At 41.1% G+C, this 14,101-nt stretch overlaps 2 protein-coding genes and 1 long non-coding RNA gene across 3 annotated transcripts in view; 1 reads left to right on the forward strand and 2 right to left on the reverse strand.

The window, feature by feature from the left end:
- The window catches only part of cry2 (cryptochrome circadian regulator 2), a 36,930-nt gene extending 35,009 nt beyond the window's left edge, over positions 1-1,921 (reverse strand). The window contains exon 1 of the mRNA XM_057835905.1: positions 1,621-1,921. Within this exon, the coding sequence (XP_057691888.1) occupies positions 1,621-1,778 (158 nt within the window). The 5' untranslated portion in view covers positions 1,779-1,921. The remainder of the gene's footprint in view (positions 1-1,620) is intronic.
- Positions 1,922-2,688: 767 nt separating this feature from the next.
- LOC130915820 (uncharacterized) overlaps positions 2,689-14,101 on the reverse strand; it is a 73,348-nt gene continuing 61,935 nt past the window's right edge. The window contains exon 3 of the long non-coding RNA XR_009063164.1: positions 2,689-2,784. This is a non-coding gene — a long non-coding RNA (uncharacterized LOC130915820). The remainder of the gene's footprint in view (positions 2,785-14,101) is intronic.
- The window catches only part of LOC130915804 (C-Jun-amino-terminal kinase-interacting protein 1-like), a 49,180-nt gene continuing 47,733 nt past the window's right edge, over positions 12,655-14,101 (forward strand). Inside the window, exon 1 of the mRNA XM_057835902.1 lies at positions 12,655-12,990. Coding sequence (XP_057691885.1) covers positions 12,919-12,990 — 72 coding nt within the window. The 5' untranslated portion in view covers positions 12,655-12,918. The remainder of the gene's footprint in view (positions 12,991-14,101) is intronic.

Here is a 14,101-nt window from a genome sequence, read left to right on the forward strand (position 1 = left end):
CCAACACATTTAACTACAGCTAGGCACAGTAAACATGCTGGAGTTAACTCTTGTAGCTGTTGGGAAACGTTCATGACAGTGTTTACTAACCTTTAATTTTGTATGAATGCGAAATCATATTGGAGTTATTGCCTCCTCGGCAGCCAGCCTCCGTAAACATGTTTTACGTGTCGGTTAGCCCTCCTCATCTAAGCTGCGGCCGTCTGTTAGAGCCATTTTTATGTTGTGACTGAAATATGCGTATTTATGCGGTTGGATTAATATTTAAAATATATAATTTAATTTAAAAGTAATATAAAAATTTATTTAGTAGAGTTTACCAGGCGCTGTGACACGATTGATAATAACTGTCAACACCTGGTGGCGGCAACGGCTCAAAAGACAGAAGAGAAGCCGTGAACAAGGCTGGAAGCAAAACAGTCTTTTGACCGTCACATTAATGTTAAGTTCTGAATTCATCTTTTGTTTTGTGTCATATTAAGCTTCACTAAAAGAAAGACATCAACATAAGGCTTGGATTCAAGACTTTTATTTTGAGAAATGTGTCGCGTAAAAGAACCACAGGGGTTCAAGGCTAGTGAGTCACCTGCACTCACAGCCATCTTTAACTTTTCTGTAGCCGAAGCATTCCCATACCACTGATTTCATTTGCTTCGATAGGGGAAAAAGTTTAGGAGTTTCACCTCCTCCAGCCATCGTGTAGCACAGCTGACTCACTGAAACTTAACAACAACTAGTGGGATAGCTGGCAGCTGCAAGCGAGGGATTTCTCCCTGCATTTTTGGGACATAAAAAATACCTAATATCTTAGAGACATGACAGAAAATTTTTGCGGTTTTGAAACCTTGACGTTTTTATACCACGGTATACCTTGAAACCGGTAATCGGCACATGTCTAATCAATGATAACAATTAAGGTGTTTTGGTCACTACTGTGACAGGTTGGCTGAAATTATTTAAATTTTTTTATTTTAAAAAAAAAATATATATATATATCATTCCTATCTTTAATGTATTACGAAAGCGGGATGAATATAATTTTACAATGTATGCATTTATATTTTCGGCTGAGTCATAAATATTGCACTTTCTTTCGTTAGGTAACACAGGCTAATAGGTGCTAAACGCGTCACAGGGAATCCATTACATAAATCTAATTTTACGTCCGTAAAACTGCATTTCAACCAGCGCTGCGGGTGAATTATCCACATAAAGCGTCTCCAAAAACACAACCGAATCCATCTAGCAGTATTGTATGAATCTGCCAAAGTGCATCAAAACAAATCGAGTGACAGTTTTGGATCTGTCTAATTTGTCAATTACGACGCACAGTTAAAAACTGACGGGATTATTATTCTGGGACGAGAAAGCATAGACCATAAATCGATGAAGTGTTCATTCGAAGCAGCTGATAAAGCGTCAACGAACATAACATGGCTAAACATGACCTAAAGTTGGCACTCTATTCTAAGATAGCATTAGCTGACTGACGTAAGGGGGAGGCCCGAGCCTCAACTCCAGACGTTGCATATCCCAACCACAACGCAGCAAATCAGTCAAATTCCAGCTTTCTACTTGACACAAACTTCGTGTTGTAAAGACAACTTGAAAGTAACAAACCTCCATCGATTGATTCCCACGTTGGCGGCGCCAGCAAACCACGGGTCCAGTATATAAACACACCGAACTGTATTAGCTCCATTGAGGGCCTCTTGCAACGCCGGATTGTCGTGTAAACGAAGACATTTGCGAAACCAGTGCACTGAATTGACCACCATGATTCCTTCTCATTCTATCATCACAGTAAAATCTACAGTCGAGAACTAAGCAAAAACAAAAACCAGCGAATATTACAGCTCTAACGACGAGATCCCGGGAAAGTTTACTGGCTGTCAAACTGGACTGGAGGCGACACGACACTGTGTGAGTACAACGTAGGAGGAGGTGCTAGATATATTTAGGCTTCATTGGTTGGCTGGCCACGTTGTCAACAAATAAAATCAACATTTGATTGGTTTGTTGTGAGACATTGGCGAACTGTTGGAAAAAGCAGAGTCATCAAAGAATTTAAGTGCGAAAACTGCCCTGTTTTACACTGCAAATTTGGAACGTCTTAATGAGATGATTTTTGATAAATCTAGTCAGATCATTTTCTCCATTTTAATTTGAGTGTTAAAGACTAGTTAATATATTATAACGTCAGATTTTTCCATTTATTTTAAGTAAACATTACTATTTTTTTAATGTAGCCCATACTTCTGTTAATTGGTAGTTTTTCACCCAAATCAAGAAAAAAAATTCTTAAAAATAATGTTTTGAATAATATCTATTTTTGAATTAGGAGCATTTGACATTTCAAAACTATTTTTAAGAATGAATATATTAATTTATTGCTTAAAATAAGGCTGATAAGCTTATTTTCAGCTAGCTATTTTTCTGAGAGAAATCTGAGTAAAATTTACTTGACGCATTGATAACTTTACTTATTTAGAGTAGATTTACACTGAAAACAAGGGAATTTAACTAGTTTTAAGGAAGAGTGTTTTTGCAGTGTGTAACTTTCTATATAAATGCAGGCAGTGGTGGATGAAGTACACAGTTTTTTTTTTTACTCAAGTAAAAGTACAGATATAAGGGCAAAAAAAATACTTACCCATTCCGTCCACCACTTCATCAAGGAGAAGGTTCCTGATGACTCCACCATGTCCACATCCCAAGCGCTCGCTGTCCAAGTATTTGAATGGTGAACCAAGTACGGAGTCTCTGATACTTTAGAGTTCATTTCTGGAGACAAAAACAACATATAAATGCGTTTTTTGTATGCATTTCATTTCGTTTATAAAGTTGATAAAACATTTTGAAAACAACAAAATAATTCCATCGTTAAGTTAAATAAATAGGTTTTTTTTGCTTCCTTTGTTTTTGCCTGACCATGGTTGAGTATTGTATGGTATTGCATAATGGTATGGGGTCCTATACCAAGCTTAAGGTAGGGATGGTCTGAATGTTGAATGAGGTCCTGGGATGTAAACAAGCAGCCACATCTACAAAAATGGGGTTTTAGCAGATATGGCGAAAATGCCCCAAAAACGCCTTAAAGTGCCCATGACAGCAAAAAGCATGTTTATTTCATATGCTCCTGAATGAAATGGATGTGTGTGAAAGTGATCCATGTATTTATTCATTTTTTTAAATCCCACACCATGAAGATGAGTGACTTCCGAATAGAGTTTGGATGAAGGAAGAAGGCTAATGTGACGTCAGTGGAAGAGATCATCTTCACTATCCAGCCATACTATTGTATGACTAAGGACTGCGGATTCAGCTGATTTTGAGGATTAATTTGTTTATTCTTCACATAACGCCAGCCCAATGTGCTGCAGGCTTTTGTTGCAATTATTTAGGAATCGGGGAAAAATACTTAGATACTAAGAATATCTTGTAAAAATATTGGAGGAAAATAATGACATTTTTCAGAATGCTATAGTCATTAGCCTCGTGTTTGTTGTCTCTGTCACCTTTTTCTCGTTGTGAATCTTCCTCCTCCTCCAAATATGACTCAAACATATATGGCTGTATGCTACAGGTTTCCTCTGGATCGACAATATTACTTGAAAGCTCCACACTTAAACCAGAATCGCTGAAAAATGCACCCTCCTCCATTGGGCTGAATTCTAAATCTGCTGAAACCCCACTCCGCCGACGTCATCATCCAGATGGAGGCGCCAGAGCGCTATAATAACAGGAGGAGCTAAACGGCAGATTAAAAAACTAATTTCTCATCATCTGCGCTTTGCCAAATTTTGTATGAAGCTCTCATCTCAAAATATGATTTTAATTCCCATAGTAATGCTATTTAAGATTTTTTTTTTTAATCGCGTCACAGGCACTTTGAGGCTATCATCAAGATCATCATTTATTGGAAACTAAATGAAAGTTTTTTTTTTTTTTTTATAAGAGCCATTGTTGTGAAAATGTGGGTTTAAATGATAATGATGAAGACTACCGCAAAAAAATTACAAATATGAAAAACTGTTTTGGGTGGAAACTAACAGAAAATGCCAAAACGGGCCAAAGAAAATGCATTTTTTTCAATCCATTTTTTTTTTTTTTTTGCTTTTGATTATGATTTAGTATCTTATAAGACAACTTGAAAACATAGGGATTCCTCTCATTTCTCAACTTTTTTTTCTTGACACACCTAAATGCATGTATTTTTGTACTTTAATTTTTTTTTTTTTAAACATTATTTTATGAATAAATTAGATCATACGGTACACTTCTCAAGAATGTGCCCCTGATGAAGTTACTGCAAAAATGTTTTTTTTTTCTCCTCATATTTTTTTCTAACTGCTGGGAATGGGTTTGCATAATTGCCATCAGCTGTTATCACTTTATTGGTGTGACTTAAAAAGGGCTCTCAGACTTTCAGTGGTATTGCAGACAGGTTCCTGTGGAAGTCACTTGTGTGCTCCTGGCAGGTAAGTGCAGTTTTTGGCACCTGTACAGTTTTTTTTGGTGTTTTTTTTGTTTTTTGTGTTTTTGTTTTTTTTTACTTTTTAATTTCACTTTGGCAGTTTGTTATACTAATGGCAAACATTTTGCAGACATTCTGACATCATCCCATCTTCTCTACCACTGGCATTATGTAAGTTATTGATTGTGAACTTAAAGTTGGCTAAGTTGGTCAGGTGTTTGGCATGGTGCTAATTTTTTTTTTTAAATACTAGGATGTGGATTTCATGTCTGCTGATTGGAAGCATAATCTGTAATCTTTTACAGACTGGTAAATTTTGCAGTGTTTTTTTTTTTTTTTTTTTTTTTTTTTAATAAATACTATGGTATCTTTCATCAATTTATATTGTGTGTGTGCTTTTAGACTATGGCTCTTATGCTGCTCCTCAAGGAATTTACACCCCAGAATGGGGATATTGGACACAAGGCCACTATGATCCATCCCAGTTGCCTGATGCATCAAGTTCCAGTTATGAAGGCAAAAAGTCCCACGGAAATGAGCTACAGCATCCTAGTTTTGGGAATGGTCCTCATTGGGGCTATGGTGATGAGGCTGGTTCACCAGGTTATGCTGGTGCATTTGCACAACCTCATTCAGGTGGACAGTGGCACGTTTCTGCTGGTTATGTTCCCAAGAATGAGCTCGACCAGCCAGTCTTGAGTGATGTGTCTCAGCTGGACCCAGTCTACTCCTATGACTCTGGCTCCAGATACAGACGAGGAAGAGTAGTCTTTGCGCTATCCCGTTACATCCCTGGTGAGCCCAGTAATCCCTACGGGCCATTCTACAAGCGTTTCGGCAAAACTCCTTGGAAGAAACCTGGTAAAACTGCAAAGCCTGGTGTTTGAAAAGATCTTGCTGGTAAGGTTTTTAAACTGCCAACAAATTGCATTATTTGCAGTCTGACTCTCCCTGCTCTCGACAGATCTGGTGTTTGATGGACAAGAATGCAGCTAATTTCCTAGGGTTTCTGCCCCCCCTCACAATGCCAGTACTCTAAATAAAAAGTGGAATTTCAATGCTTGGTCTCCTAAATTGCTATGGCTGTTAAAATGTTTTTCTCCTAGTATACATCAAGACTTTTTAAGTGCAAGAATACTGACCCATGGGCATGTTTACCATGTATTTGATCATTATCATAAATTCATGCTAGGTTTCAGAGCAATATTAACATTTAAATGATCTTGGCTGCCACCTGGTGCTCATGTGGAGAATATGCTAAATCTTAGCTGCTGTTACGTGCCCAACCTTTTTTAATTCTATCACAAATACAATAGCACAACAAACTGTACACTGCAAAGAAACATGCATACATATTTTAAAAAATGTAAAGGAGGCACATTGTACACACTGTACTACACTTGGCAAGAATTACTTCAAAATAAGGCACTTCAATAGTCACTTATAAAAAAAAATTGTGTGTGTGTGTGTGTGTATATATATATATATATATATATATCAGGGGTCGCGTTAACCGAATATTTTCCGTCGTTGACCGTTTTTTTTAAAACTGACAGAAAAAACAAGTCCGTCCGTCATTTTGACAGGTTGCAATTCACACCCCAGACCACAGGCTGGCGAGCGAGCATATTAATTGGCTATTGTCTCTCTTAATGCATGACGTCGTTGGCTATTCTGTCAGAATATTGTAGCGTCACCGGGGTCTGGCGGCAGCACCGTGATTGACACATCAACGCGAGGTTCTTATTGGTGCACCCGGTGTGCCAGCGCGTCATCCAATTGGTGGACTAGATTGCCGCCTGTGTATAGACAAGTTTCCGAGGTACTTCCGGTTTACTTCCTTATGTCTTCCTTCCCCTTCCGTTTCCGCCTGTTTACCATTGAAGTCAATGGCGGTGGAATCTAAGTTGGAAGGTCTTTATACAAGATCCCGGGAATGTTATTTTGATGTAGGCGGGTGGAGAACCAAGCCAAGGCCTTCGTGCTTCGTACCATGTCGATTTCCAAACCATGGGTGCTCGTACTCGTCATACAGGAGGGAGGGAAGGAGATGTACAAAACTGACAGCTCCTGCAGTCATGCCCCCGCTGTTATGGAAGGTAATGTGCTCTAAAAATACGAAACCTAAAATCTGGCGCATGAAACGACTTGTTGCCTTTGCTATTGATATTACGATGATGATTGTAATTACGAAATTTAATCATTTTTACAACAACTAGCTTCTGCTACTGCTGCTAGCCGCCTGTTGCTAATCGTGTTTGAATGCACCGCATAAATCCAAGTGTTGCAAGTTTTTATTCGTTTGTTTACAGCTGGGAAACGCTGTTATAAAAGGGAAGACAACTTGGCTTGTACGTTGATGGACATATATCGAACATATATCGTTTGCGTTCCACAATAATGATGACAGCTCGACTCCCGGGAGAGGCCGAGAGAGGCAGGAATTGTGACAGACGGTGGTTCGCCGAGATCGCCGTGATCCAACTACGAACTTGTGAACGGTAGCATCTTTAAATATATGCTATTGGAGCTGGAATTACCGAGGACGGGAAAAAAGCACATCTAAATGCCGCCGAGGGCCTCCGTGATGTCGCTATTTGTTCACGAGGCTCCGGAGCTCTGCGGTCTGATATCACATTCTCGTATGCTATTTTTGCAATACTTTTATAAATGTGATTTATTGACCTGTTTTGGAGTGCACCAATCGTTTTAAATACAACAAGAAATGGAATTATGTCTAAATGTTTTATTGCGATCGATGCCTGCAATAAAAAAAAGAATGACATACTATTTGTGTTTACATCATATGTACATAACCTTGTAGCATTTCCTTGTAACAAAACAATCCATGTCAGCCCTTCTGCAGTCGGCAAATGTAATATAACTTGTAATTTCACCACATTTTGGTCACTAATGGCCGTAGTATCAATCCATTCCTCACGTTAACACAGGCTGACCGTTGTTAATAATTTTGTCCACGAATGATCAACGAAGTGACACGAACTGCCATCCAATCTCATCTACGTGTCATCAAGGTCGTGCTGAATCAATTTTTGAAGATTCCATGGGTTGCTCTGGCTTGATTTCGTAGTTTTATCGTCGTCAATACACTGCTAATACACTGCTACTCAACCGGACCGGAAGTGCGAAGCCCATATTTCGCTCAGGAAACTTGTCTATAGACCCCAATCACATGACGTCACAACTCCGCCCCCTGACTGGAGCAGCCATATTGTCCGTCAGCTCGTCGTGTTTACACATTACCGCTACGTACATGCCTCCTATTACGGCGTGTTTTTCTGCTCGTTAACATTAATAATAAAAATGGCGAAGGCGTGTGTGGCGGTTGGTTGCAGTAACAGAGAAGATAGACGGAGAGACTTGAAGTTCTACCGTATTCTGAGAGACCCGAAGAGGAGAGCGAGATGGACTGCTGTAATTCGACAAGAAATCTGGGCACCAAACGATCACCAAAGACTATGTAGTAGTCATTTTATATCTGGTAAGATGCATTTAATATATATTTAGAAGATTTTGGGCTGACAACCACAATTAAGATCATTGTGTGACGTTGGTGATTGGGGTCTATATAGTTGCCTCTTTTTCTTTGGGAGTGGAGTTGTTTTGTTGGTGTTGTTGGCGGTAAGCAGAGTAAAAAGAGGGAGAAAAATACAACTTCCGTGTCTAATTTTTCGCCGCAAAGCAAGCGTTACAATATTAATTAAAAATGAATGAAAACTAAATACTAATGAATATGTCATCATTATCATTTTAAAAATTTAAGTGACTGGTAAAAATAGATTATGACCGGATTTTTATGACCCTGTCAGTCAAAATGACAGACAACGAAAATGTCTAGCGCAACCTCTGATATATATATATATATATATATATATATACAAAAAAGCCAATCAAAGACAAATCCCTGAAATGAAGTACAGATACTCTTGTTCTTTGTAAGCTTCAATGTATATAAGAATTCCAAAAGAAATGGCTTAAAATATGGCATGGACCTTGAAACTCCTTTATGGAAGTAAAATTTGCCAAGCAACATCCAATGAACAAAAAATTTTAACATCTGAGCTAAATCCATAAATTATCACTTTGTTCGATAATATTTTTTTTTACCTAAAAAATCGCACAAAATCTCTCAAATGCAGCTATCAGAGGACAAGAGAAAAAAAGATGTATAATTTGTCTCTGGTTCAGATTTACACAAAGTGCATTTATCATCAATGTCCATGAACTTGGCAGTCATTCTATTGCAGGGATATTGTGAAGTATTTTGAATAGGAGTTGCCCAACAGGCTTGCGTATGATCAATTCTGGTTGTGCTATCACAACAGGATTGCAGGGGAAAAGTTGTTCCCTGATGTATCATTTTTGGGTGGAAAAACTAAAATTGTTAAATTTGGAGCCAAATTAGTTTTTCTACATGTAAGATTAACATTAATGCAGTATTTTTTTTTTTTTTTTTAAACATGGTCACAAACTTTTTTTTTTTTTTTTTTGCAAATTACAAGTGCAGTGATTCACAAAGGCATGGGTTGATGCCAGGGGTGCGATATTTACAATTTTACCAGATAACTTGAATAGCTGTTTAGGATAGGCCTGAACGATACTGGAGAGAAAAAATAACATTGCGATCTATGTTGCCCAGGCTACACACTTTTTGCATTGATTGCACTTGTGCGCCTAATTTTTTTTCTTAAGGTGCACCAGCAAAAAATGTAGGTGTACCCAAATTTTTCATGACATCACCTTTAACTCTGTTTTCATTCTCCATAACATATAATTCATATGAGTCCACTCAAATTCACGCTTTGACGCTCACGCTGCCGAGAACAGCCTCCCACACTGTAGCATGTAACCACAGCTGCAGGGTAATGTTACGACGGCGTGACGTCACGGCCGTAAAGTGTGTGTTTGCCGGAAAGTGTTGCGTTAAGATAATGGCGACTAAAAATAAACAACAGTGAGCACAGAGTCAGTTTCCAAGCGTTTTATTGAACATAACATTGGCGACGAGGATGGAGTTTCCACTCTCGCCTCTTCCTCCGTTCCTTGCCCTGCCTGGCGAGCCCCCTATCCCGTGGCTCCGCTGGTTAGAGTCCTTCGAGACTTTTATAGAAGCCATCGGGCACTCTATAGGCGGGCACGCAAAGAGGACCGAAAGGGGTGGAAATCTAGACACAATCGAGAACCGGAGACGAGAGCGTGGGGCTCCCCGGGCCCAAACCGAGGATAGTGCTCTATAGGCGGGTACGCCTTTATCGCCGCCAAATATGGTGTGCGACAAGCCGCCTGTTGACGGCCAAGTGGCCTTCTCGGTGAACAGGGAGCAATGTCACCCACAAAATACAAGTCACCTCTTTATTAAAACGTTTGGTGTAAAATGGTCTCTAGATTGTCAGAGTTGTTTTGCCCATTCTTCGCGGGTGAACAGGATCTTTTTGGGAATCCAAAACGACGTCACTCTGCCTGGTGTAGCAACAAAAGCCTGCAGCACATTGGGCTGGCGTGACGCAAAAAATGAATTAATCCACAAAATCAACTGCATCCTCAGTCCTTCTGCATACTATAGTAATGTAGCCTGGAACTCCAGACTCACCGCTGTTCCAGCTATAGACTCTAGGACCCAGCTCCTTATTAGCTTCTCAAGCCCGAACGAAATCCTCCATGGAATCAGATTCGTTTATTTGCGTGACGTGTTCTTAACGAGCAACGTCACGCTTTAGCGTTGGAAGTCGTCTCGAAAACAACACAGATGGCAAACGGGAGAGCCGAGAATATGTTCCTACCCGCGGTAAATTCAGTTTTAAATGACCAAAAACACATTGAGTCGCTAAAACCAACAGTCTGTCTCGCGCTAGCCATGTTGAATAAACTTCTCTGTTCTCTGCTCTCCTCGTATGTTTACATCCTCGCGCTAGAGTTTGTCACTTTACCGACGTCACGTCCGCCCGTCGCTGATTGGTCCACTCTGCTGTCTGTTTGCTGTGGCTTGCCCTGCCCTGGGAATTTGATCTGCGGAACAATCGCCAGACTATCGCTGGAACAGCGGTGAGTCTGGGGTTCCAGGCTAAAAGTAATCACTGTATTGTAAAAAAAATGAGTCCGCTTACGTCACATTCGCATTCTTCCTCAATCCAGACTCTGGCCGGAAGTCACTCATTTTCATGGCGCGGGATTCAAAAAATTGTATAAATATATCCATCGCTTCCACACACATCCAATCCATTCATCCGGTCCATTTCATTCAGGTGCATAAAATACCGCGTGTAATATGAAATATGCTTTTTTTTTGTGCCACAGGTACTTTAACTTGAAGTACCAAACACCAACTGCACTGGTGACCAAGAAAATATTTGGTAGCACTGCTTAGCAAGAGGGAGGGTGAGAGTCTGTGGTGCTGCATGAGCATGAAGCAGAAATTTTTTTAAAAATTAAAAACCCGATCCACGGGGCTCTGGCGCTTCTCCTGCCCTGTAGGCGGTGGTTCTGGCGGACGAGGCCGTGCCTGCGAGAGCCTGCCTCTTAATTCATGCACTCCTCACTTTGCACTGTAAATATATTTCACCCTGGCACCTACATACTCATTCATTCTTCCGGGGAGAGTCGGGATGGAGCCATACAGTCCCGGCTCGGCTCCCCCTTGATTTTATTTGACCTCACACACCAAGGTTGTGGGATGGGACCTGTTGGGGGGTTGTGACATCACGGTTACCTCCTTACGGCAGGCCCTGCCATTCCCGCACGTTTTTTGGGGTTGGTGGTGCGTCCCCTCTTCCCATCCCTGAAGGCAGGTTAATGGGGTGCAGGTGGCCCGGGGGACTACCCTGGATCCCTGGGAGATCACGATGGCCCCTTTGCTGGGCTGTGGGAGGAGGGATGGCTGGGCAGGCTCACACCCCACCCCCCGACCCGCCCTCCCTCCATCCCCGGGCTGGCTGGGTGAGGGCCGTGGTCCCAGGGTAGCGCCCGCGTGGCGTGTCCGCTCGTTTGCTTGGCTGTTGCATGTTTGATGGGGCTCGCACACAGCTGGATGTGATTGGGCGCGCCCAGGTGGTGGGCCTCGGTGCCGTGATTGCGATGGGGCTGCGTAGGGTCGGTTGCCGACGGGCTTACACTCACAAGGGATTCACACGATTACTGGTTTCTAGATTACAGAGCTGATTTGTGTACACTCCACCCCTCCCAATCACTTATCTTATAGACCTCCCCCCATCATCTTTCCTTGGTCAACAGGCCATGGGTGGGGCCACATGGTGTCAACCGGAAATACACCTAGCTGACGAGAGCACCAACATATTCATAGTTAGTGTAGGCGTTTAATGTATTTCTTTTTGTTATTTATGTTTCTTTTCTTTCTTTTCTTGTGTTTCTTTTCTTCTGTTCCCCCATAACCCTTTCCTGTTCACTGCTTTGTCTTAATAAACGAGGTATGTTGAATGATCACAATGGGAGTATGTCATACTCTCAATGTGAAACATTAAAACTGTTCAGACCAACCGGACACTTAGACTTCTATTCACCGTGTCAAACAGCTGAACAGGATAGATTTTAAAAAATAAATAAAAAAATGAATAAATAAAAAATATAACCCCTACCCTTTTCACCCGATCCCGATCCTCTAAAAAATGGCGCGATTGGCCCAATTTACGTTCACGTGATCAGATCAGGACATCCCGAAGGATAAATACAAATAAACTTTATTGCCACCTTAAATTCATTAAGTAGACATACATAGATCAAGAGAGGGTGGAATTCTGCAGTTTAAGACGGAAATATTTTTGTTTCACTGGTGTCCAGAACTGCTGAAAAGGTGCACAGAGCCATTGAACATTAATATATGTATCTGGGGTGCTTTCAGTTCAATGATTATATTTGTCTGAGAAAGAAAATCCCTACTAGTTGCACTCCCGTTTAATAGACAAACCAATGCACACTCATTGTGCTGTGTACTATGGGATGTAGTATTAGCATAGCAGAGCATTAGCAGAAGAGCTGATGACGTCATGCCTTGTGGCGATTGGTTAGAGATGACTTCTCCTCCTCCCCATTTTTCCCTGTCCTTCTTTTTACTGTCCATCCTCATTCATCCCATCTCTCTACTACATCATCCACCCACTCTGCTCTTTCCATCTCCCATCTTCCCGCTGTCTGTCTGTCTCTCCCCTCCGCTCTGGTCCTGCCAGGAAAATGATGGTGACGATGATGATGTGAGAATGAGACTAGCCAATGATAAAGCATGAAGGGTGTGCAAGGGGTGTGTCCGCAGTCTAGCTTGAGGCTGATTCAGGAGTCAGACAAGGAAGAAGGGGAGAAAGGGACGTAGCGGAGACAGGGAAATTAAACATCCTTAAAAAGGGGGAGACTAGGAGAAGGAGGAGGGAGGGTGGAGGCTGTCACCGCTCCACAGGGGCTCAATCTGTGCTGTCATGGACAAATATCGACCAAAGAGGCCCACCACGCTAGCTCTCCTGCCACAGCGACCACAAGCCGGAACCCAGGTAGGGATTAGGGATGGGTCCACCCTGGTTATTTGGACGTCATTGAAATGCTCTTAGGGTATATGTGTCTGTTTGTACGTGTATTTGTGTATGAGGCACTATGGGTGGGTCCTGTACTGAGAAGCAAGCATTATCATCATACCAATCTGTGTGTGTGTGAATATTTGTTTGTGTGTCATGGGATCCCATCTTCAGCATGATACAGCAACGGCAGTCTGTTTGTCTCAGTCTTTACGGTCAGGTGTACAGTATATGAGCATTGTTTCTGGAACATATCCCAATTTTACCTGTAGCACCTATTAAATAGTATTGTACTGATGTTGTGTGAGACTATTTCTACATTACATATTGTCTGTATAGCAGATCAGGGCATAATGGATGATGGGTTTTACACTGGATGTGCAGTAATAATGCTACGAGACATACATACATACAAGCAAAGCCAGCTGACTCGTAGTTTAATGAAAAAAATGTAAAGAAAGTGCAGCATTTGTCAACTATTCAGATGTGAGTCGTGTTAGGAGTGTCCCTTTAAATGAACTGCATCCTGTTTATGGTGTCAGTTTGTATCAGAGCAGGGTCATCACACCGCAGCATCCCTTTTAGCATCAGCAATCAAGTTTGTCACTCAAACATTTTTGATCACTTCAAGAAAGAAGCATCATAGTAGACAGGATATAACTCTGTTAAGATAATATACAGAATAGGGGTGGGTGACTATGGTGATATTTCACACACCTAAGTGATTGCTGCGTCTGAAAAACAGTTCTATGATTGCAAATTTAGGACTGAACGATACTGGAAAAAACTGACATTGCAACTTTTTGGGGGTTTGTTATACATAACGATATTAAAACTAGAAGAATTTTCACCAGATGACTTGAATAGCTCTGTTTGGGAAGACTTTGGTAACTCACCAGTACCACATTTTATTCATTGGAGATATCCCGATCCGAACACGTGATCGGAAATCGGGCCGATCGAAACATTTTTTCAGAGGATTGGAATCGGGTGAAAAGATCACGTTTTTAATTATAAAACATATATATTTATGTTTTACGGTTTCATGCTCGTACAGCCTTTCACACTCCCTTCTGCTAAGCAGTGTGAC

The sequence above is a fragment of the Corythoichthys intestinalis genome, chromosome 5 (genome assembly GCF_030265065.1).
Source record: "Corythoichthys intestinalis isolate RoL2023-P3 chromosome 5, ASM3026506v1, whole genome shotgun sequence".
NCBI lineage: Eukaryota > Metazoa > Chordata > Actinopteri > Syngnathiformes > Syngnathidae > Corythoichthys > Corythoichthys intestinalis.